The sequence below is a fragment of the Notothenia rossii genome (genome assembly GCF_949606895.1).
Source record: "Notothenia rossii genome assembly, chromosome: 11".
Taxonomy (NCBI): Eukaryota; Metazoa; Chordata; class Actinopteri; order Perciformes; family Nototheniidae; genus Notothenia; species Notothenia rossii.
The window spans coordinates 22,499,076-22,524,359 of NC_136910.1; the positions used below are offsets into that span (position 1 = coordinate 22,499,076).

The window sequence follows — 25,284 nt, forward strand, 5'->3', positions numbered from 1 at the left end:
GGCACTATCAGAAACAATGCCCGACGTGTTTTGGACGTAATATGGTATTTGTTTACATTAGCAAGCACCGCTAACACTCAGAGCTAACCTGTACTGGAGAGAGTATAGCCTCATCCCAATACCCCTCCTCGACTCCTCTCTTCCCCTCCTCCGGGACTTGACCCGGAAATCGATCAAGACACGCCATTTTGAAGGACGTCCCAACAGCTGCAATGCACACGGAGGAGTCGAGGAGGGGTGAGGGAGGAGGGGTGCAGGAGGAGATGAAAGGGAGGATACACGCGAGCAGACTACGCGGAAGTGTTTTCACTACTCGCGTATAAAAGCCCCGCCCCCACCTTCACAGCTGGTCGATTTCAACAGAGGAAAACCGACAACTGGAAGATGAGTGGAAAAGCTTCACATAAATGTATAAGTGCTCACAGCTCCATGGGAATTATTATGTGCAATTCATTTCTAAAAGGCTTCCACATTAATATAATTATATTTGTATTTAAATGTAGGCTACATTGTAAACCAAAACGGAACACAAAAGCAGGACCAACCATCATACATTGAATTCCTTGACTAACAAGAGAAAGATTCATTCATTTAAATAAATATTTAACAACCCATGGGTAGGTTCTAAGGGGTTATTCAGTTAAGCCCGATGAGAGGGGATACAGCTGTGCACATGTCATCATTAACAGACGTCGTTTAAAAGTGACGTTTGAGTGAACGAGGACATCCCAATTAATACCTGAGGACTCCTCTGTCCTCACGTCACCTCCTCGTGTCTCTCGCTCGCATCTTACGGAGGCGGAGCTAAGACGCAAGGAAGGGAAGCGAGTGAGGGAAAGGAGGAGTCGAGGAGGGGTATTGGGATGAGGCTTATGTGTAAAGAAGCAGGAACTCACCTTGTGGGAAACCCGCAAGATAAGAAGCATTTGAGCTCCATACTTGTTTCAGAAATAATCCTTGATGTGGTTTGGAACATGAAATGGCGTTTAATTACTGCAGAATTTAGCTGAGTATCTCGTAGAATTCTGAGCAGGCACAAGCTAAGGACCCAGATCAGCACTTCTCTAACAGCTGAAATACAGGGATATGAGGGATATCTAGAATGCATGATCTGTTTGGTATTTTGAGCAAAACACATAATAGACATGTTTTTATATATTTGTATATAACTGTGACCATAATATATGCCTAAAAATAGCATGATAGGAGACTTTTAAACAGGTGGCCCAAAGCTATATGTGAAGTTGTTTTACACAAATATCTGACATTATAAGTCAATAAAGCCCTGCAATCTTATTACGAAGAAAAACACTGCCAATAAACGTAGAATAAATCAATGAATGTTTTAACATATGTAACATTAAGCAGTCTGTGGCTCTTTCCTACTGTAACGATGCAAATTTCCCCTCTGTGAGACTAATAAAGGTATTCTGATTCTAAATAACTTTGGCACATGTGTTTGGCTTTAGAATCAGGATTATGTTTATAATTGGCATATCAGTGCTAAACATAGGCTTTAGAAGGAGTTCTGTGGGGTGGCAGATGTGTCATAATCCTCTGGATTAGGATACAAATGATTGGTATAATATGTATTTAGTCAGTGGTGGAAGGCGAGTGTACTCAAGTACTGTTCATAAACATATGTTTGAATTACTTGTATTTTACTTGAGTTTTTCCATTTGATGCTATTATATGTAATCTCTTTGATGATAAAAGTATTTTGTGCCTTATGAAAGTGAGTGACTTTTCATTCTGGAAGGACAAAACAAGATGTTTGAAGACATGCCTTGGTCATCATAGGAATATATAATTAAGCACCCTTACATCCATTGATTTCTAGTTATTTTTAAATCGTACTCTGAACTGACATTTTATAGACAAAAATCTTAATGGGGAAATAATCGTAAAATTAATCCCAAATAGTATTTAGTTGCAGCCCTTTGAGTGATTATGCTACAAGGCATGGTTTAGTTTTTAGGAAGTGTTTCAGTGTAATATTGCCACCCTGTGGCATCAGTGTGTTATATCTACTGAGTTTATGCACTACAGTTACAGTTGTAGTACTCCTTTGGAGTGCAATGTCATAGAATACATTTTGTTAAATGTGATTATAAGTTATATTTACATAAGTATTTCTTTGTTTTATTTCATAGCATAAGTTGATTTATTAATGGAACTCTGTGGGCTGTCAGAGGATTTGGTGGAAAAGCCTTGTGGCATTTTCAGATGTGTTAAAAAAGTAGTTCAAAGCAGTGTGGATTTTAGTCAAATGTCTTTCACCAAAGAGAAAAGATGGAATGCTATTCAAACAGTTTAGGATGATATCAACTACACTGTATTTAGATGGAGATAAACAGACTGCATTACCAGTACCTAAATGATATAAGTTTATAAATATGAACATGTTTGATAGACACAGACCTGTGTTCAGTACAGTAAAGTATATTACGGAGCTGGTCCTTCATGGGACCCAGAACTTACAGCTTGGTTTTGAATATTAAATACTTACCCATTCACATTTAAAAGTGCTTTAAGTCAAATGAATACATTTGTATAGTTTACATTTCGATAAATGTAGTTCAATTCAATTTAAATACATACAATTCAAATACAACAAATCAAGGCATTTCAGTTCTAACAAATGTAACTCAAGTTAGCCCAATTAAATTAAATAAAAACCTGCTGAAATTAAGTGGAAGGACAGAAGCGCTTAGCTTCGTTACCTGCAGCCTCGGCTCCTCTCTTGCGCCACTTTCTGCCCACCTGGCTCCTCTTCTTCACCAGGAGCCGGACGCTCTTCATCCACTGCTGCTCCAGGACCCTCTTCACCGGCAGAGGCTGAGGTCGGGCCCCCGGAAGACGATCCTGGTAGGATGAGCACACGGCACCAGAGACCAGCCCTCCTCGGGAACAGGTGGGGGGGGGGGTCTGCAGGAGAGGACAGGGGAGGAGGAGGAGCAAGAGAAGCAAGAGCAAGAAGAAGAGCGAGAGGAGGAGGTAGGGGAGGAGGAAGAGGAGGACCGAGAGGAGGAGGAGGTAGGGGAGGAGGAAGAGGAGGAGGAAGAGGAGGACCGAGAGGAGGAGGAGCTAGAGGAGGAGGAAGAGCTAGAGCAGGGGTCGGCAACCCCTGGCACGCGGCACCGTAACCAGTGGCACACTAGGAATAAGTGGAATAAGTGTGCTAAATATTTAAATTGTATTTTCGGATCCTGAACGAGACCGCCGCCAGAGCGCGTCTCCCCGTTACCTGCAGAAGGAAGCCATGCACGCAACGCAGCCCCGCTCTCTTTATCTCCAGGTGACTTTCTGCCGCTTTCCTCCGTGGTGCAGTGCTGATCGTTTCACCATGGAGAAAAGCACTTCACTAATTGCAGTACCCATAAGGAGCTGTACAAATGCCACAGTTTTTGCGTGGCTGTGTATTTAGTTGAAAGCCCAGTGGCGATCTGCTCATCTCTCATCAAAATAATATGCTACAAAGGGGCGGACTGGCCATCTGTGTGTTGAATTTTCCTGTCGGCTCCCAGACCGTAGTCGAGGAGGGCAGAAGCAACAAGCTTCAGGTTCAATAACCCACTTTAGCTTAAATGACTGGAGAGAGGCGAGCTCTTCTTGGGAGGCCGTTGCATTTATTTAGCTGTTCTTCTGTTTCACAAAATACATCACAGACCTCTGTTTTTCTGCTTCCTCGTTTCACTTCCAGAAACATACACACGTTCTCTCCATAGGTTCTCTCACTGTCGCTCTACCATCCACAAACACACATGCACAAGCCACACCCCTCTCTCTCTCTCTCTCTCTCTCTCTCTCTCTCTCTCTCTCTCTCTCTCTCTCTCTCTCTCTCTCTCTCTCTCTCTCTCTCTCTCTCTCTCTCTCTCTCTCTCTCTCTCTCTCTCTCTCTCTCTCTCTCTCTCTCTCTCTCTCTCTCTCTCTCTCTCTCTCTCTCTCTCTCTCTTAAAGGGACAGTGATCTCTCTGCATGACCGTAATATCATAACGTGTGCTCTGGAGAATCACAGAACGGACGATCGTCCTTATTATTATGCCGTTTAAACCAATTATTTAAATGTGTTTGTTAAATTCGGCATCATGTAAGTTGCGCTGATAGGTCCACACACTGCATCCCCGCAGCGAGGCTCACCCGCCCTCCTGCTGATAGTTGACGAGCGTCAAGCTCCTCAACCCCCCCCATTGATAATTCTCGATCGTTGGCACGCTGATAACAATTGTTTTTTTTAAATGGCACTTCATATCAAAAAGGTTGCCGACCCCTGAGCTAGAGGAAGAGCGAGAGGAGGAGGAGCTAGAGGAAGAGCGAGAGAAGGAACCAGAGTCAGACTTACCTGCAGCGCCTCTCCTGACGCTGCCACTGCCAGCCTGGTCCCTCCTCTTCATCAGAAGCCTCAGGTTCTTCTTCCACTTTGGCTCAGGGGCCGGGCCAGCTGGGGAGCCGGGGGAGGAGCCGGGGGAGGAGCCGGGGGAGGAGCCGGGGGAGGAGCTGCATACGGCCCTGAAGGGGGAGCAAGAAGAAGTAGATCCAGAGGCAGCTGTACCTGGGGAGCCAGGTGAGGAGCTGCTCTGGGAGGGCAGGGCTGGGGTCCTGCGCAGGATGAGGCGGGGTCCACTGGGGTCTGGCAGGACAGCTGTCCACTTGTAGCGCCGGTCCATCTGAAGGTAGAAATAAAAACAACAATAACACCACTGCTCCACGTCATGACGACACACCAGGAAGGGTTACACAATAATCACTCCCTCATCACATACTGAATTAAAAGGAGGACAATGCAATAATACATTGTTCAACAAACGCTGCATAAAGTCAAACACACATGAGAGCATTTTACTGCAATATGAGCAAAACAAAAAGGAAGCTTGCATGAAACAGCCATGGCTGTAATGTGCAAACTTTTAAAAAAAATGTCATGCCTTTACTTTTGTCAAGGACAGTAAATCCATATGTGCTTATCATTGGGTACATTTTGTGATGTTTAGCTTCTGGTAAGTGTTCGCCCTTCTTACCGTGGATGTCAGTGGACTGGATGAAGCGGAGCCAGGTGAGGGGCCAAGTGCTGCTGGGATCCTGTGAAAGATGGGGGGTGGCTGCTGGGCAGGCTGGGGTTTGGGAGGAGGACAGATGTCCACTTGAGTGGTCGGACCAACTGAATGTAATAATCACATCACATCAGGTTAATATACCATGGAGTTTTATATCATGATGACTTCCACAAATGACCAATATTGCAAAGCCAAAACGTAAAAATATGCACGAAAACTAATCACGAGCAAGAGTAAAGATTGTTTGCAGTATGAAATAATAGCAAAGTCCAGAATGAATACATGTCGTTCAACCTTTCTTATTGTCTTACAAATGTGGCCATATTTCACTGGTACAAGGCATAACTGTGAGAAATATCAATGCTTTAGGCTGGAAAAAGGACTCAAGAATGCACCAATAATGTCTCAATAATGATGAATTTATTAAAATATACTGAGATTACTTTTTGTTCACAAAATGTTATTTCTATTCCTAGTTTGTACTGCTATGTCTGGAAGCTTTTTGACAGTGAGTTTACATAGAGCAGGCCTATATAACTTTTACAGAGGTAAAATTATGCCACAAGTTCTCCAACAGTATGTTAATTTAAGCTCTCCTGCTGATAGACAACATTTTTCAAATATACATCTCTTTTTTTGTAGAGTTCCATTTACTCTGCTGTGTATTGATCAAAACACGGTGCCGAATGAACTTTTAATAGTTGTGTGTAAAATACTCATTAATGACCCAAATATTTGTGAGTTTAAGTTTCATTTTCAAATAAAAAGGATATAATAATGTTGTCACTGCTTGTTTCACTTTATGGTTTCAGTATGGTAGCCTATGTAGCACTAAAAAGTAAAAAAAAAAAGGATATGTTAGTATGCTAACTTTTTCAACAGATGAAACGGGTAGTCAGTATTTGGTCTCAACAGGATTATTTCACCCTAATATGATTTATTATCAATGAAAATATAATAAATTGGTAATATTGTAAGTTATGTCGGTGATTTTTTAGGGGTTTTGGAGAGCGTCAATGATAAAAATGCATTGAAAACAACATGGGTGGAAAAAGTGAATAAATGTCACATCTAACCCGAAAAACGTCCTCTAAGTTTTGACAGTAGGGTTTAGGGAGAGGTCCGGAAGCAAAAAGTCTCAGGTTTGTGAGGGGTTTTCAGAGAAATTGTCGAGTGAGAGCAGAAGTGTTGAGTTTCTGACCGTCAGCAAGTTTGTGTTTTTTCAAACTAAGAGCATAAACCTGGAGAGCCTGCATAGCAACCAGTCTATGATAGCAACCATGGAACCCTCAAGTCTCGCGCAAAGCTCTCGTGAGGCCAGCTCAAACTATTGTTTTCACGTTTAATTTAATATAACTATAATGGAAATATCCAGCATGCAAGCACGACATAAAAATAATAATGCTCCTAAAACTACATTTGAAACAGAGTCTCGTGACAGATAAGAGCTGAATATTGTGTTGATGTGCACACGTGCACATTTTGAAAAGTATGAGAAATGCGACCATGTCACGAATAAATGATCCATTTATTGCAAAACCCTGTCTTAGATCATTTAAAATAGTATATTAGAAATGTATAGGGTAAATTAACTCACCTTAATGCCCAAGTGTTCGTATATTGACAGCATCTTGGCATCCTCCATGTTTCCTCCATTGGTACAGTTTGAGATACAGAAAGCCCAATTTTCAGAGTAAGTGATAACATTTAAAATATATATTCTTTCTGCAGTATCCTGTCAGTGTAATTATACTCAAAAATCAAATAGGTGACACATGTAAAAAATAGGGCCCCATGTAAAAAGCCACTTGAACTCCCCACTGCATCTATAGTTCGTGTAAAGAGAAACCATTCAAAATAAACTTTCTGCGTGTTCTTCATTTTAATGTTGCAGTTAATAAACACTGAGCTAGATGACTACTACTACTCTAAACTAATGTGTTTCTTAATTTATTATAATGGAAATAGGTCTATATTATGCGGCTTTCACACCAGCGCTTTTCCCTTTCTAGCTCCGAGCTAGAGCTTTTCTGGTTCAGCTCCGGTTTCCATTTGCTGCTGCGGCTCTGTTCACACCGCCCAGAGCCCGACTGGTGCAGCCGCTGCTGCGTCATGACGTCACCGTTTACAGCGCTGATTTGCTCCCCAACGGCGCTCACAACAACAACAACAACAACAACAACAACAACAACAACAACAACGGGGGACTGCGTCGGGTCGATGATCGTGTTGCTTTTAATCATACGAAGTCAGATTAAATAAAATAACGACTTCTCCAAGCTTTTCTCCAGAGTGCCGTGGTTCATTGTTTATTAATGTGTTTCAGCGGCATTTACCGACCGCTGCAGTGCTGCTCGTCCACTGGAGTTTATTCTCCCGTTAGCTCCGGGTTAGCTAATACTTTAGAGCGGACTCTCTAAAGTATTCACTGTCTGACTGTCACACAAGCAGCTGATACATATCCCCAATTCCCCTTAAGTGAATGTGTGTCAGTCTGAATTGACGCTGTTTGGTATCACAACGCTGTTATTAAAGTGTCTCTGGTATAAAATGGGTGATGTTAGCATAGCAACCGAAGGTAAACTGACTACTTGCTATTGCTATCCTATTGTGGCACATGTTACCGGCGTATTTTTATTATGATTCTACTTGTGATAGTCGGACATGACAACCTGTGCAGCCCATGTATTGATTCCATCCGATAGCTGCTATAATACAAAACAAAACGTCTGCCTCTCCACAATGATCAATAACAGTGAGCGGATGGTCAAAGTAAGGTGCAAATAAACAGAATCACACGAAGCCTGGTTAGTGTTGCCTGACTTTATAACGTTTTTTGTTTTTTTTATAAGTGTGGTTGCCTTCTAGTCACTTTGCTCAGCACTACTGCTTGTAGGCTGGCATGACGAGACTCTTCAGTCGACCCATGTTCAGGGGAGGTGGGTTTAGTTTCCTGCACGCCTCGACGTAAGCGACGCCGTCTCTTAGCTCCGAAGCTCTTGCCTCTAGTCTAGAGTCTAGAGTCTCTAGACCGACAATTTTTTGGAGCTGGAAGTGAACCGGATTCCGGAGCTAAGAGGCGGCGCCACTGCGGTGTGAACCGGAAAAAACTGTACTTTTCAGGCTCCAGCTCCGAGCCGGAGCTGAAAACGCGTTGGTGTGAAAGGGGCATAGTGGGATGTTTGAAACTCATCCAAATCGTACCTTCTTATCTTTTCGTTCAGATCCGTGTGCCGCCACTAGATGGAGACATGAGCTTTTGGTTCTTGACCATGGAGGTACTGTATACCTCCTGTGTGACACTTCCTGCTGATATGAGTTAGGGAACAAGTACCAGTGGTGTCATGTATTGAAGTACATTTACTCAAGTAGTGTACTTAAGTACGACTTTGGGGTTCTTTACTTGAGTAGAACCATTTTATGCTAATGTATACTTCTACTCCACTACATTTTGGAAGCCAATATTGTACTTTTCAGTCCAATTCATTTATATTACAAAATGAGTTATTAAAAATATTCAGATTATAAAATACAAAGTATAAATAAACTAATAAACAAACTATGGTGTAAAAGTATAGGTTAAGATATAGAGCAGCAGTATATAAAGTAATTAAATTAGCTCCACATTTACCAGAAATTAGGAACACAATAATGCTTGAATAACAACAATCCAGTAAATTAATACATATGATTCTAAAATGGGAAAATTATTATTTGTTTTACTTTTGTTACTTTAATTATTGTTGATGCCTGTACTTTTGTACTAATATTTTTAATGCAGGACTTTTACTTGCAGCAGAAGTTTAACTTAGGATGTCTGGTGAAATATGAATTCTTTGAATGAGAAATTAACGACCAGATAACTGAAACGTCTTCTCCGGTTAGGATTTTATTTTGAAAGTTTCGGTATGGGTGGGGGCACTTGGAATCTCCAAGCATTTGCACTGTCGAAGCACGTCTGGAGAGCGGTTTCCATCTGGATTTGAAACACACTGCCTCCTTAGCAGAGCGCATAATAACTAACATAATATTAGGCGTTCAGATTTGTCCACTTTTTGACTTGTTCTCAGTCATTCATATTTTACTTGTCTGACTTGAGAGCGTCACAGAAACAGTGTGAAGTAAAGCTGCCCGTCTTCGGACTGAACTACGTCAGATCCAAGAGCTGGATGAGGGCTGGAAACATCTGCAGCGCCTGGTTCGGAGTGCGTAAAATGAAGCTGGATGGATCCGTTACGCATGGCATGGATGAAGCCTCCGGGGAATAAAGCAAAACACAGGTTAATGAAGCATGATAGGAACCATTTGTCTATTTAAGGAACAGTTTTAATCGCACAGGAATCCCCCTATCCAGCAGACAGGAATGAATCAGATGAGATGTTCCTCTGAGGAGCTGCGATCTCTCCCACCGAGACCCCCGAGTTTACCCGCAGCTTCACCGAAGAGACTCTTTGTCAAGCTGGGGAGTAAGACAAGTGATGGTTCCCATCAGTGAGTATTTACAAACTTATTTTAAAAGAGTTATCAGGGAGGAGTATAAAAGTGTAATTGTGCAACTTATTTGCTTTAAACATTTTTTTTTCTTTTCTTATGCTCCTAAACATTAATTTTGAGATACAATACTTGTACGTCTAATAGTTGTATAACTTCTGCCAATAATGTTCTGTAGCCTAATTGTTAAGGGGGGAGACTTTAGAAGGATTTGATGGTAGGAAATCAAACACCAACTCATAAAGGCATCTTACAAATGTAATATTTTTTATATGAATGCATTTTATTTTCAACAAGAATAGGATAATACTTTGATCAAGTCTGACATTTTTCTTGCAGCTCCATTTTCAACAAGGACAGTTATTAAGACAAGATACAAGACATTATCATACAATCACAGAAGACAAAATGTTAAAAACCCTTTAACACATTTAACCTCGGATTAGTATTTCATTCTAGGATTGACTGGTGCACAAAAAAAAAATGCTTCAGTCAACCTCATTAAATTATGGGATCCTGTATCTCCAATTTGATGGTAACACCAAAACAAATACCAATCAACTTCTCAGATTGAAAAAATTAAACAGCTGACAGTCTGCCATCATATTTCCTCAGTGCACTTTCTGTTCTACAAGAGACTCCTACCAGTTTGACTGACATGTATCATGTATGTATCCTCAATCTTTTGGCATTACTGCAGGGAACCTTTGAACCACAGTGATAAGAAGCTTACAGGCTTGGTGAGAAATAAAACAACACTTCATTATTTCATTAGCGAGCTGGGGGAGCATGGTGAATGAGACTGGGGAAGGCATTGTGCTGGTGACAGACATGTAGGTATCATTGTAGCAGGTGAGAACAAAGTGATTTTTTTGGGAGCATCATAAGGCCTTGATGCAGTTTTTACACATTTTCTGCTAATTCTTTCTTTCTTGTCGCCATATTTTCTCATGTCGATAACTTTACTTTCTCTTTTGATGTTGGAAAACTGGTCCCTTTCGAGAAACGTTGTCTTACTGACCTTCCAGAGGTCAAATTCAGACGTCAAGGTACAGATCAGCTGATAGTGAGTCAGCGTTCTGACTGACCTCATTCTCCTCTGTTCTTCAGATCGGCTTCATCCACTGGCAGCTCCTCCACCAGCAGGTCAGCAGAGGGTGTGTTTGTCCGACAGCCCAGCAAGAGCCGCATCCGTCGCCAAACTAACCGCCTCTCAGGGGTCTTCCTCCATGTCCCCCGCTCCAACGCAGGCTCTATGGCACTGCCAGCAGGCATCAGGACCTCCATCTCCATCCCAGGAAGGAAGGAAAGCAGTACGTCACAGTGACTTTTTTGACATTTTAGCCAGTGGTTTTACATTTAAAGGTCAGTTTAGTCTCAGGGAGTCTCACGTTGCTCTGTAGGAGCTGTCCAAGTAACCCTTAAAACAAAAAGCCTCTATTACCAAGAGGGATTTGGCATTGGATGCGGCATTTAGTTGGCATGGAGGATCTTACAAAAGATGCTATTGGTTGAATTTTAGGAAATGTAGAAGCAAAAAGATAGAAAGAGGATTGATATTGCATTTGCTGCTAATTTGTTGGGCCATTATCTTTCTTCTTTAAAATGTCTCTTGTGAGTAACCTCACTTCTTCAGCTGAGAGCCGTGTGTGTTCCCTTTGTTGCCATGTGTTGTGATGCAGTGATCTGTGCAGATGCTTTAGGAGTGGACGACCCATCTGAGCTGTCCAATCAGATCACAGCTCCAGGAATCCTGAAGATCTTTGGGAATGAGATCTGTGAGGGAGCGCATTATAAGAGCGTCCTGGCCACCACACACTCCAGCGCCAAGGAACTGGTCAAAGAGGCTCTTGAACGGTATGGCCATGTGTTATCTGAGCATGTGTGTGAGCGTCTGCTGGCCACATGTGTCTGCTTCGCATGTGGGTCCTTGTATGTCCATCAACTGCTATAAAATACCTTTGTGCTACACCATTTTTATATAAAAACAGTCAGAACTTGATGGCGGTTGATGAAAGGAGAGCGTGTTCATGTTGATGTGGTTAATATATTTCAGATGAACGAAATTAACCTGACCCTTTGTTCTGTGTATTATAATTGCAGCACAGTGTGAACAATGTGAGAGCCAAATCGTTTATTTAGTAGTTCTGAAAGGTCTAGAGCAAACAGCAGATCCGTGTGAAAGACAGCCAGTGTTGGCCATGCCTCTGAGGAGAGTGGAAGTCTGTCAGTCTCTGCTTATGTTACAGCCAACAGCATAATGAAATGATTAATATAAATGCTATTCAACTTGTAGAGGAAAGAGTCAGTGAAAGTCTACACTGCACTAGTGACATTTAGATCTTTACTACATCTCTTATCCAGTAATGGGTTAGCAAATAAGCGAACAGCAGGATAAAGACTCCTGATAAGTTGATTCCTTTATTTTAAGCAGGTCTAATGGAATATCTAAGGATATGGAGATTAGTTAAATAAACTTCTGAAAACAATCTTTTATTAGTCAGTATGTTTGAATATTGAAATGTTTCACATAAGAACTAATCCGATATAACTTTATATATAAATAATGGATTGAATGGCAAGACAAGCTGTTGGTTTTCCTCAGTTCTTTGGAGTATTTTAGCTTATTTTAGCACATTAAAGCCTATAACTTTACTGTTCTGGTTAAACCTCTCTTTCAGCTACAGGCTGATCTTTTTCCTTGCACATATGTATGCAAAGAAATGGGATAAAGTTGGTAGAAATGTAGTTTATATAGCTTTAGAGATTAGTGGAGCTCTGTGTTGAAGTGTCTGAAATTTGAAATCCTACAGATTTAAAGAAACATTGTGGAAGATATGGTGGAGTTTACGTTACGTTTTCACGTAATGTCAAAGGGGTAGACATTAAGGGTAAAATTCCACTGGCCCTCTGGGCCGGTAGAATTTTATTATCACTGGCCCCACCATTGTAACCACTGGCCCGGAGCATTCGTCCAAAAAAAAATCGACTAATAATGAAGAAAATGAGCACATTTGTTGCAATAGTAATTTTTGCACTAACTAAATTACTACTTGTACTACTACATTTGAATCATCAGTTCTTCCTCATTTCCCTCAATTGTTCATATTTGGTTTATTAAAATAATGATATTGTGGTCATTGATAAAAAAAGTTCTGCTTTTATTATGAGTATTATTATTTGTATAATGTGCTCTCTGCGTTCCTGTCATTAGGAGTTAGAAATGTAATGGCTATGTAATAGATTAGATTAGAACCTTCATTATCCTCAACTGTTGGGACATTTCCCTATAGCCAATACCTTTATATTTTCTACTCTTCACTTACTTGTCAGCATTGGTCGGCATTGATGTACAGAGCCGACAGAAGACCTTGTTTATATTGGCATCATATTGAGAGGTGCAGCCAGTGACGCGTCATAAAACCAGGAAGTAAGCTGCTGGTTCCCTCGACAAAAAAGCAATGGGATTTCTCCACAGGGTTTTGGAAAACAGCTGGAAATAAGGTATGTGCAAAAACGAACCTGTTTGATACATATACGTTTTGTTCAACTGGATAATATCCACATGTCTGCCCTACTTTTATAATTTTCGAATCATAAATCTAATCGATAGATTATAAAAGGGTTTTAGGACGCGTCACTGCACCACTCTATCGAAGCCAACTCCTCAAGCTCAAGCTGGCTGAAACTTTCTCTCCCTCTTCTTCTCATGCTCCCTGTCACTCTCCTTTAACTCCTCCGGTGACTTTCTTTTATTTGAAGATTGTTTTTTGCCCGGAGCTTGGCCGGTTACCGCTGGTATTAAAAACATTTTTGGCGAATGGTTAGCTGGCGCGATAGTCTGTAGTGAAGGAGCGCGCTCCCGCTCACGGGAGACTGCTCGCGCTGCGCTCCGCAGCAAACAGCTGTTTGCTTTTCACCCAACAACGACAACTGACTCACGAAACGCTATGTTGTAGCGTTAATAAACTAAACAATTTAACAAAATTGCTAGTCAAAATACCTATACCACAGGACAATTTTTTTTTTTAAAGCAATATTTTAAGTGGCCCGAGGGGGTAAGTGGAAAGTACGTTATGCTGGCCCGGGGTGTCTAATAAATAGTGCTTCCGGGCCAGCGGGCCATTTATAATGTCGAGCCCTGCACGTTCTTTTTTGTTTTGTTTTATTGTTCCGTCTTTTCATTTTTTATTTAAAGTATTCCAGTACTGTATGGTGCATGTTTTTATTTCATTGTATTTACTTTAAAATGAAATGTGTCCTTAGGTTGACTTACAAAACCTGTCCAGAGACTACAGATGAAAAATAGGCTCCCATTTATAATGTCGAGCCCTGCGTCTATGTATATATGTGAGTAGATATCTACTGAAACGAGCAGGATCACTGACTAGCCTTGACTTGTCCTGTCTTTAAATAGGCTAACACATGTTCCTCTGGTCGAAAAATTGACTGGCACCACCGTCTAACTCTCACAGGTAATGGGAAGGTCTTTTGTTGGTCGTAAAGTCGTTGGCAGCCCTTGAAGAGGGACGTAGCTTCAGTCGGTTGGTAGAAGGTAAACGTGAAGGTCCTTGTGAGTCACAGCTGTACAAAAAACAATTATACTATTTTTTTTAAACCATCATCCTGCTGACTCAACTCGTCGAAAATGGCTGCAGGCAATCGATGACTTAATAGTACCCAAAAGGCATTTCCAAAAAACCGCTAAGCTAAAAATGAGCCCTAGTTGGTCTATTGCAGGCCAACACACTGGACTTAATCATGGCTCAAAACTGACATCCAAAGAAACGTTTGGAACAAGAGTATCTGAAGGTTAACTTCATACCAGATATGTTGTGTTATCTTTATTGACGTGTTTAATGTTAGGAAGCTAGGAGGGACAATTAAGTGGGATGTGCACATGTTTTCAGTTATTAATTTCCATTTAAAATGCAGGAAACCAGTAGTTTCTAAAGGCTAATATTTGGAGAGCACATTTAGTCCAGTTTCTTTTATCATAATAAATAATTGTGACAATGTCATCTAGGTATGGCCTGAGCAAGGAGGAGGCCGACTCCTACGTCCTATGTGACACCATCGGCTCTACCCGAGATCATGGGTGGAGAACAGAAGGGTTTCGGGTCGTGAGCGACAATGAGAAGCCCCTCCTCCTGCAGTCACTATGGAAACCCAGAGAAGGCCTGGCGAGACGCTTCGAAATCCAGAGGAGAAGCTTAGTGGAGGAAAAGACATCCAAAGACAAAGACACCATCACTGCTGGTAGGGTGTCCGACTTCAGCCTCATTTCACACCACATCCTTATTTGGGACGTGAGTGAGCTTGTCTTGGAATAAGAGTTTGCACCATTACATGTTTTGCCAATATTAAATCCAGTTTTGTGAGTTCTCACAGTAGAAATGTGGTTTGTTGGCACGCTGTTTTTCCAGTGAACACCAGCCAAGCCACACAGACCAAACTGTATTTTAATAAGTCTCCCGTTTTTCTTTCATTTCAATTTCTTTTTCAAATTTCATTCTTACTGTTGTTAAAAAGGCCAGTGAAGTTTAAAATGTAATTTGCAGACACTATGTGATTCAAATTAAACTTCTTCCAGGGACACACCCTTTTTTTACAACACTTAAAGAGGTCCTATTCTGCTTTTTGGGGATTTATTTTTCCTGTAGTGTGATATATAGGTTTTAGTGCATGTAAATGGACTGCGAAGGCCAACATCCCTGTGTTCCTCCAGAGGGAGTTTCTCTCCCACACACTCCTCCCCTGCCTGAAACGTCTCCATTGAACTCCTTTGTTTGTTACCATAACATAATGATATCAGTATGTAACACTTGCTCTTCTATTAGCAAACACTCTAAAATATTTAAGGGGGGACATCTGTAAGCAATAAAGCCGGAAAAAGCTAACCAATCAGAGCAGACTGGGCTCTGGTTTCAGACAGAGGGTGAAAAGAGGTGCTGCAGCACAGGCAGTATGAGGAAAATAAAGAGCTTTTTGAACATTAAAGCATAAAAACATGTCACAGTAGCGGCACAAAATACTAATATGAACCTGAAAATGAGCAGAATATGTCCACTTTAACATAATGCCATAAAAGCGTTTCATAGCAAATGTTCTTATCTGTTGATATTATCAAAAACTGACGCAGCAGAATAATACCCAGAACTTTCCGTAGATGCAGGGCACAAACACTTCAGGGCACAGTAAATGTGCAGGGTGGACCCCTCACTATCATTTCCCCAGCTGTGGTTGACACAGCTGCGGTCGTGGTGTGTGTGTGCGTCCTGTTGTGTGTTTTCTTTTATGAATGGCGCAGCCTGTGACAGCCTTCTATCAGTGTCAGCTTGTCGATGCCTGCTGAGTGGGTGTATTTTTTTATTTCCATGAGCTCTGTCTTTCTTTCCACTGAGGTCTGTTTCCTGTGTGGGGCTTCTCCATGTTGACTCTGGCATAAACACACCATGTCCAAATGACAGAACACACACTAACACCTCACAGTATCTTGGGAAAAAAATGGGTGTTGCCCTATCACTACATTCCATTACTAATGTATTTATATTGCAGCTTAATTTAACAGGTTATTATTTGTTTGTTCATCTCTCTGTTAGGTATCAATGCCCAGGCGAGAAAGCTCCAGAAGAGCCGCTCCAGAGTGACCTCCACGTTCATAGAGAGGACCATGGGGCGAGGCCACAAACTGTGGAGGAGCCAAAGTGAGATGGACCTCTTAGACACTGAGACCAAACAGGAAACCGATCAATGCCACAAGGAACGCAGAGACAGTCTGAATCAAACCTCAGTGCAATGCTACGAGCGATCAAAAACAAGCCCAGAACAGAATCACAGTCGCAGCCTGGCAGTTCCCTCGCAAGGGGACGGTGGGTCGCAGCCAAAAACAGAGACCCTCTGTCCGGCCAGGCTGAGAAGGGAGCGGGAAGGAGAGGAGTCGGAGAAGGAGGAGACGGAGAGCAGTGACGATAATACCACACAGTACTCCATTCACCCTCCTCACGACTGTCCCTACCTTCTGCTGCTGCAGGGCTGCAGCCTCACACAGGTATCTCATTCACACACTCTGCAGTCAAGGGGGGAAGTTGGCAGAGTTATTTTGGGTTCACTTTTTACTTGAAGTATAAGTCCCATAGCTGTGGGCAATGTTACTCACAGTTTGAGCTGTTCTGTGGCTTGGATGGTATTGAAAAACATGGTAATCAGTCCAGATGTGCAATATTAGAAATGTTCTGGTTCTTACATTATCAAAGGTAAGAACTTGTTAGGAAACATTTAAACATTTCAAGGCCCAGGTTAACTCCCAAGGTGCATTTCAGCAACAACAAAAAACATCCTCCAAGCTTTGAATTCAGTTACATGTACCACTAAACGAGGGTGGCAATGGTGCTGTGTTACACCAACGTTTTTTGAACTTGTTTCTTGCCACTTTTTTGGTGCCTGGCTCATGAGTATTCTCGTATTTAGCCATGCAAAAAATTACAGACAAAATATATAATTTCTTAGAAACAAACAAAAATGGCGGCTGTAACATATACCTACATATTATTACATCTTCCAGAAGTGTCAAGTGTTTATATGTTCAGTAAAACTGAGGGAAACTGTGCACCAGTAGCCCGACGACTCCAAAGTCTTTGGGAATCGTAATTTAAAAAAAATCATCAATTTTCGGAGAACACACCGTCCCCAGCTAGCTAGCTAGGTCGGTCATCTTTTACCATTTCACTTGGTCAAACTTAAATATGAATATAGCTGGTAAACACTGTAACAGCCAAATAAATATGATCATCGGATTATTACTCAGGACCTTGCCGTGAGTGTATCTACAACAGGGGTGTACAAACTATGGAACGGGGGCCAACTGCGGCCCGTTATCCATTTTCAAATGGCCCTCAGCCAATTCTTAAAGTATAATAGAATATGGCTCACACATGAAACTTGTGCTTGTCTTGTGTTGTACTTCTTAAAAATATATGTACAAATAAATGACACAGTGTTCATGTGTAAATAAGCGTAGTTTTTCAAATAAATTCAGTCATTCACTGTTGCCCAATCACCTATTTGAATGACAAGCTTGACATCTACCCTTCCTATTTCCCCATATTATAAGCAATCTGAGGCTTCTGTTTTAAGGAATGATCTGCACTTTTCAAAATAAATGAAACCCTGAAGCCCACCAGCTGGAAACAGTTTAAGTGTGCCATATAAAAATGGTTTACTGTCAAAATTATAACAAAAATAACTGCTACACAAAATCATTAAGTGATTATCATGACTTGCTTTTATATCATGACTTGCTTTTATCTGTATTCAGTGATGTCATTTATTGTAAATATGTACAATGGTATAACAATGTTGTGGTATTTTTTATTATTGCTTTTAGGATGTCTTTCACCATCTGGCAAAGGGACTATCGATGAAAACTAGCCTTTTGGCTAATTCGAGTACTTTTACATGTTTTTAATATGTTGATTAATGTACACTGTCCCTTATTTTAAATAAATCAATTCAATTCAATTAAGAATAAAATCATCACATGTGGCAGTATACAGTCCAATGGAAGGCTTAATGTGTTTTAGTTTTGCTAGATACCTCTGTCTGGATGACTAGTTGCCATTTAGCTTGTAGATCAAGGTACTGCACCAACTATGTGCTAGCTAGCTATATGCTAATGCCAGTCATCATTTTAGCCACTAAAATCAATGGTTATCTGCTAGAAATGAGAGGCTGCTTTTGTCTTCCTGTAAATCGAAGAACCCATTGTTTAAAAAAGAAACTACTCTATATTGTATAGGTTTGACTCTTTGCTACAATAACTGGTCAACTGTCAAATTATCTTTTTTACCTCTCTACAACCTCTTATATAATTTACTGAAATGAATGCAGGCTTTTATTGGCTTCTACACAAAATGTTAGTTTTTATAAAAATTTGATTTATGAAATACTGCGTTATACCTGATATACACTCCCTGCAGCCCTAACAGCATGTTATCTCAGAGTAAAGAGAGACAGAGAATCATTATGCGAGAGTTCAGTCAACAGTAGGTAGAAAAATGTTGTGTCATAACACTGATCAGGAAACAGAAAAAGACTACCGTGGCTGCTTCCTGACTGATTACACATGGTGTTAATGGTGAGCAACAGCCACACACAGAGCAAATATTCACATACTGTTGTGATTTTGACTCTGCGTCACACTTGTTTTCCCAAAAGACCTCTTATAAGAATACACTAGTGCAAGGTTCACCAAATCTATCTCTGAAGAATGCATTAAGTGTTTTTAATCTTTCCTGTTGGAAAAGATTGGGTGTCAGGCATAATAACCCCCGAACATTGTGCCTGCCACTTACTGTGATTAATCAAACATTTTTGTCTAATCAGGCTCAGATAAAGAATATAATTCTAATGCCTCCACATGATTAGACTGCTTCACTCACTGTTGTTTCGTAGCTGTTCAAAGTCCAGCAGCAAACCCCAAAGAGATTCACGCATGGATTCACGCCATGCCATGTTGCACAAATGTTACTTTAAGGTTGAATAGATTATTAGAACTGCTATGAATTATTATTCTGCCTCCATTCAACTCCTTTGTTTACTTCCGTGACATAACGACATCACTATGTAACACTTAGGCTTCTATGGCTAGCGCTCGGACACATTGTACATTCGTTTCAGACAGACTAATTGATTAGCTCGACCTACAAGTGACAACAAATGCAGGATTAAGTGCAGTATTTGAGTACATGTAGGTTACTTGGATCGTTTTTAACACTGTTAATTTGGAATAGACATAAAACAGAAAACAGTTGGCTAGTTTTTATAAGCAACGGCAACAGTGAAACCAACAGAGAAGAAAAGAACAGCACTATGTCAAAATAAAATCTCAATGACAATATGTAGCAGTACTGGAAACAATGAATGTGAGTCCAAATCAAATGTGTTGCATGTTGTGTGGTAACTTTGTAATGTATCTCTCTACTCAGGACTTTGTCATCTACCTTCTTGCTGGGCCAAAGGTTCTATTTGGTCGGCAGGTTGATCCTGAAGACAAGTCGAAGCCTGGCATCCTTCTCTTTGCCAATGACACTCTCCTGAGGCACTGTTATTTCAATCGCCATGGCGCTGTCGGCCCCACCATGTTGTCCCCCTGTCAGGATGCCGTGGTGATGAGAAATGGCGAAGCGTTGAGCGAAGAAGTGCAGCTCAACAGTGGTGATGTCATTGGGATGGGACAGCACTACCTGTTTCTATTCAAGGATCCATTTGCTTCCACACACAAGGTAAAAGTGAGATGAAGAAAGGAAAGAAATAAAGACACATAGGCAAAAAAAAAAGAATTCCATATATGTATAAATACTCCTTCATGATTCTTGTTTGTTTGTTTTGGGAAATGAAGGATGTTTACAATGCTGCTCCTGAGTCCAGTATGGCTGCCCTCCCCTGGATGCTGAATCCTGCCACTACAACCAGCCACACAGAAGGAATGATCCTCTGCAACACCTGCATCACAACCTGCACTGACCTCAACAGCTCCAGCTGCAAACAGTCACTAAACAGAGGCCTGCCCTTTTTTAAATCCCCTGAATGCCACAGCCTGACTCTGCAGTATGAGAGTGGAGATGAGGATCACATCGTCAGGGAGATATTTGCCATGGGAAGGACCAGCAGCAACGACAGACCCCCCCAGACTGCTGCATTTCTGCTGTGTATGTGTGTTCAGCACTCAGCCTCATGTCTTCAAACCTCAGATCTGCGCAGGCTGCTGTTGCTCATAGCAAACGGAGTTCAGACGGCCATGTGGGTGAGTGGAACAGCTGCAATGGTTGTTGGACTAATTGATTAGTTGATTGGGCTGAAAAATAATCGTCAACTGATAATCGATTATGTAATCTTCCATGCAAAAACCATGCAGTTTCAGCCTTTCAAATGTGGAGATATCCTATCATCATATTCAGGGGAATGTTTTGGGGTTTTTGAATGACAAAACAAGACTAAAAACATATTCTTTGACTTGTGGAATTTCACTTTAATAAAATAATGCTAGGTTACCGTCCTACTGCATTGCGGTAAAATTGCTATAGAATGTCTCCTACTGTCGTTTTAAAAATAATTTATTGATATTAGATTATTTTGGAAATAAATATTAAACAATAAAGCACAATATAAACACAAATAAAGAAAAAAATGCAATTAAATGGTCACAGTTGCATTTAAATGAGCTCATGCTCCTGTTAGCAATGTAGCTTGCTATCTGCTATTTTATATGCCAATAATTGACAGTTTTCAGAACACCCAACCATTTTAGGATGTCAATTCTTCTTAAAACTCACTATGAAGACTTCTTTTTATGCACAATAATTTTGCTGCTTCAACTCTATATGATTTATTTGTAATTGACCAGATTTATAATTATCATTATATATTCCTGCCAACTGCATAGTCCATTGGTATAACATTGAAATGTTCTAAATTTATATTTTGTTGTCTAACAGGAGCACACTAAGGGCCTAGCTGCAGTGAAACCTGAAGTGTAAGCAATCTTTACTGAGTTATCTTCAGCATCACTTACCTTACATTACAGTGTAGATACTAATCTGCAGATCTTTTCTTCTGTATGGCTAGTGTTGATGGTGAAAGCTCAAACCCAGAGGACCTCAGCCAGCAGGAGGTTATGTCAGGCCTGCGCCCCCTGGTGGTTTGGATGTCCAACAGCCTGGAGCTGCTGCAGTTCATGCAGTTCCAGCTACCTGTGATTCTGCAGTGGAGAACCCAAAAAGAGCACGAACAGGACGAGGACAAAGAGGTGGAGGACCTGGGTTAGTCACCTGTTGAGCTTTGAATTAGTTAAATATTGTTAAGTTCATTTTTTCCGACCTTAAAAGAAAAATGATGACCACACAGATGTGCATTAATGTACATTACATGGCTTAAATGCTTTTGTCTAAAGAGACTTAGATAGACTTTAATACTATAGACTTCAACACCATTGAAGCACCCATTGGCTGGGAATGAAACCACTGACAACCCTGATTGGTTGGCGATCATTTTAACCCTAAACCACAGTCACTTTTTATGCCCAAAGTAATTTATGGTTCAAAGGCCAGCTAACTAGTGATAATAAACATTTTCTTTGTAAAAAAAAAAAGTTGGCATCACAACCAAAGCTGAGAAAAGGTATACAGTTGCTTAGTGAAACCTTTCTAGTATCACACATATTTGACTGTGATTTCAGCCCGTTTGGAGATGCTTCTGTCCTGTGTCAGTTCAGCCAGCGAGGAGACGGTGGCTGTCCTGGAGGAAGTCATTATGCTCGCCTTCCAGCAGTGTGTGTACTACATCACCAAGGTGAGAGGACGGCCAAACACACCTATAGTTTACACAACATTAAAACAAACGTACCATACTTAAATAGTACTCTGGTGTCTTGGTAAACTCAACAACATCTACCTTACCTTAGTGAACAAGGAACTTTTCTTGACCAAAATAGTTCATCTGTTCCTCTCACTGATGATTATGAAGTGTCATTTTAAGAAAATAAAAATAATCAGACACGGGCTGAGAATGTCTGTCTGTCTGTCTGTCTGTCTGTCTGTCTGTCTGTCTGTCTGTCTGTCTGTCTGTCTGTCTGTCTGTCTGTCTGTCTGTCTGTCTGTCTGTCTGTCTGTCTGTCTGTCTGCATGTATCGGCCGGCCGGCGACGAAAGTATGTTACTTAAGAAAAAACCCTATGCATTTCATGTTATTTTGGACCATTATTCATATAGTAATCACATTACCTGAGCCCTTGAGTTGCCTAGAGCAAAATAGTTAGAGCATATATTTAGTGATTTTAATGTTAACAGATCGTTGATGCAATAACATTTGGAACCCAATTTGCCTGACTTGACACATGGAATAAAACATGGGCGTAGGAAGCATCCTCAATAGAGATGTCCGGATCCGATCACGTGATTTTCAAAAGATTTTTTTTATTATTTTATTTGATACTACAAAACTAAAATTATTCACGCCTTGAAGTCATCCTGAAGCCTTAGTTTTTGTTTAAAATTACACAACATCATGTATGTGTTGCTTCTTTTGGGATTGTTTTCATAGACCTGGTTGGTTATTTCTCTCAAATCTGGCAACAGAGTGGGCAGGATGTTGAATAAATGTTGAAGTTAAATGCATCAATCTGGTGCACTTTGAGAGCAAAATTAGGGACTAAATCTATGGATACATCTCTCAACACCCATATGAACAGATTTACTTTTTCTTTCAACATTTATTTGAACAGCAAGTGGATGCATAAGTGACTGCGCCCAAAACAATAAACCTGCTAGCTAACTAGCCTAAACTCAGTAACAGAATGTGGGCAACACGTTCTTCTCCACAGCCGCGCGACCTCTGAGTCAGACGTCACTTCCCCCTTTTCTATCCTACGGGTACAGCCACTCCCCCTGAACCTTGTTTCCCTGCCAACAGCAAGTAAAAGCTGCTCAAGGCAAGATTTAAAAAATGACCTCTTGACCTCATCAATACTGTTATATTCCCTGTAACAATGGATATAATTATTTTGTGTAATTTCAGAAGGGTTGCTGTTTCTGTAAGAAATAGAAGCAGTTCATCAGCTCTACTAAGCATCTTCAATTATTACGGTTTTAATTCAATCTTACCAATGGTAAGATTGAATTAAACGGTAACCATTGTCATCACCCTTTTCCAGACTGCCCAGCACCAAACAAAAGATACAAGTTAGTGACTGGCTGGTAAACATTTAACAGCAACATAAACAGACATTTCTCTTAGCTAAAAGGAGAGTACATTATTGAAATGCCAAAGAGGTTTTTTCAGTTTGGTTTTGTATCCTTTTACATTGCAAATAGGACATGGCCTTGGAGAAAGTTTGTGCTATCCAAGTTCCCTTCTAGTTGGTAATAATGGATTTTCTGGTTAGCCAGGACAAAACTCAGAGAAATGTTAATGTTACTCATGTCTGCCGATTTGTTGTTAAAGCGTGGATTACTAACGTTAATGACAACTTCAATATTGCACATCCAAGTTGTCACACTGCCACCAAGTGGAAGAAAATAATCATTAAAAACTGTTATTTTTATTGCAATAATTGAAACATTGTAGATTAACCTAATTGCTTAATTATCTACCATGGTTACTTCCAACAATGTAGATAGTAAATGATATCTGATACATTTTGCACCAAACTCCATTGAATGATCTCTTCTTGCGTTAACTCATCACCCTAACAAATAACATAAACACATTTTGTGTTCCTCTTACCTGCTCTTCTTGTTACCATTTATTCTCTGTCTATAAAGGTAAATAACAAAGCTTTAAACACTCTACTTGATTGTGAAAACTTTGTTTCATGTTATATTCTAACCAAGTGTTACTTGAAAAAAGAGAGAACGAAATGTATTGTAGTCACATTCATTTGTGTAGAGTTTCACTGAACCACCACACCCATTGCATGGAAGTGTGCCGGGAAACTGTCAGACAATTTTCCAGTTGTGCGGTGTGGGTGTGGGCAGAAATACCATCCAAAAGAATACTAATGCGGGGATTGGCCTACAGTATTCACTCGTCTTCAGTCAGTAGCTGAATTAGGAATCATCGCTGATAGCTGAGCTGCATGTCCACTCAGATTCTTTCCTGCGAGGCCTGACGTCAAAGGAAACATGTCGAGTAGCCACATCAGAGGTCGCACTAACACAGCGCTGGGTCTTCAGTTAGCTGCAGCCATGCCAAGGTCCCAACCCTTTCTGGGGATTCAGACAGACAGGTCCAATGCATCTTCTGTATCCCATGCAGGAAGGAAGTCAGTGATATGGCATTGTATCTCCAAAGAGGACATTTTAGGAATTCCTGAAAAGTTGCTGCCCTGCAGGTTTTGGACAGCACATTTCTTTGCTCGGTGCATGAGGATGTGGTTATCTAACTACCTGCATGTACTGTATTTCTTTCAGCAAGTCTGCCTGAGCAACCAAATTACTTCCAGCTGTGGTTTGTCAGGAAATACAGAAATAATCCAGACATATAATACCATAGGTTCATCAAGATTTAAAATGTACGTTCACTTACCTTACAGTCTGAGTTCCTCTGTTTTTAAGATTTCACAGGTTTGATCCCATGAGACTGGTTGGGTACACGCTCATTTGTCTTGTAATATCAATCCATGAAGTAGGTTTTCATAAAAATGTGCGTGCAGAACCAAGCAGTGATCCTGAGTTCATAATTTCCCCAAAAATGCATGAATATAGAAGATATAGAATCTACATTGTGGCGTTTTTTGTAAGGGTTATGCCATCAAATACGACAACAGACAGACATTCAAAACTCAAAAGAAGCTTTAAATGTAAATAAATCTGACATTATGTACATTATTTACAAATTAGCAGTAAAAACAAAGGTTGATGGAAATGTACCGGTAAGTAGTTTTGTTTTGCAGGATTTTGTTTTGCAGAATTATATTTTACGAATCTCTACTTACACTGTAGGTCTGTTTTATAATTGTGTGTGTGAAAGACACTAAGAAATGTGTGTAACATGCCAAAGGACTGCAGGCGAAAATGAGTTTGTAGCTATAATCTGACATGTAGCATATTTTCTCTCTTTAGGATTCATGTATTTTTAAATAGGGAATAGGTGTTCAGTTAATTGATGGACTGCCACACATTGACTATATAAACAGTATTGCTCATCATGAAGAGGCGAAGGTAACAGCATGATGTGTGTGCACA

At 40.6% G+C, this 25,284-nt stretch overlaps 2 protein-coding genes across 4 annotated transcripts in view; one reads left to right on the forward strand and one right to left on the reverse strand.

The window, feature by feature from the left end:
* Nucleotides 1–4,103: 4,103 nt before the first annotated feature.
* On the reverse strand, nt 4,104–7,014 carry LOC307025158 (uncharacterized protein). The gene is made up of 3 exons (XM_079659773.1): nt 6,652–7,014; nt 5,019–5,158; nt 4,104–4,667 (listed from the first exon to the last, which is right to left on the reverse strand). Exon 3 carries the CDS (start codon nt 4,665–4,667, stop codon nt 4,137–4,139), a length of 531 nt encoding a protein of 176 aa, XP_079515899.1. The 5' UTR covers nt 5,019–5,158; nt 6,652–7,014; the 3' UTR covers nt 4,104–4,136.
* A 2,020-nt stretch (nt 7,015–9,034) lies between these two features.
* Nucleotides 9,035–25,284, forward strand: part of LOC307024239 (ras-associating and dilute domain-containing protein-like) — a 32,865-nt gene continuing 16,615 nt past the window's right edge. For 2 of the 3 annotated variants that reach the window (XM_079658202.1, XM_079658204.1), the window contains exons 1-10: nt 9,038–9,545; nt 10,656–10,858; nt 11,240–11,402; nt 14,572–14,804; nt 16,148–16,596; nt 19,532–19,828; nt 19,945–20,349; nt 21,041–21,078; nt 21,171–21,364; nt 21,781–21,893. In XM_079658202.1, coding sequence (XP_079514328.1) covers nt 9,418–9,545; nt 10,656–10,858; nt 11,240–11,402; nt 14,572–14,804; nt 16,148–16,596; nt 19,532–19,828; nt 19,945–20,349; nt 21,041–21,078; nt 21,171–21,364; nt 21,781–21,893 — 2,223 coding nt within the window. In that variant the 5' untranslated portion in view covers nt 9,038–9,417. Of the gene's footprint in view, nt 9,546–10,655; nt 10,859–11,239; nt 11,403–14,571; nt 14,805–16,147; nt 16,597–19,531; nt 19,829–19,944; nt 20,350–21,040; nt 21,079–21,170; nt 21,365–21,780; nt 21,894–25,284 lie in introns of all 3 variants that reach the window. The other variant, XM_079658203.1, reaches the window with a different exon arrangement.

Excerpts from the sequence above, each read along its gene's own strand:
- LOC307025158 (XM_079659773.1), bottom strand. The coding sequence starts at position 4,667 with ATGGACCGGCGCTACAAGTGGACAGCTGTCCTGCCAGACCCCAGTGGA.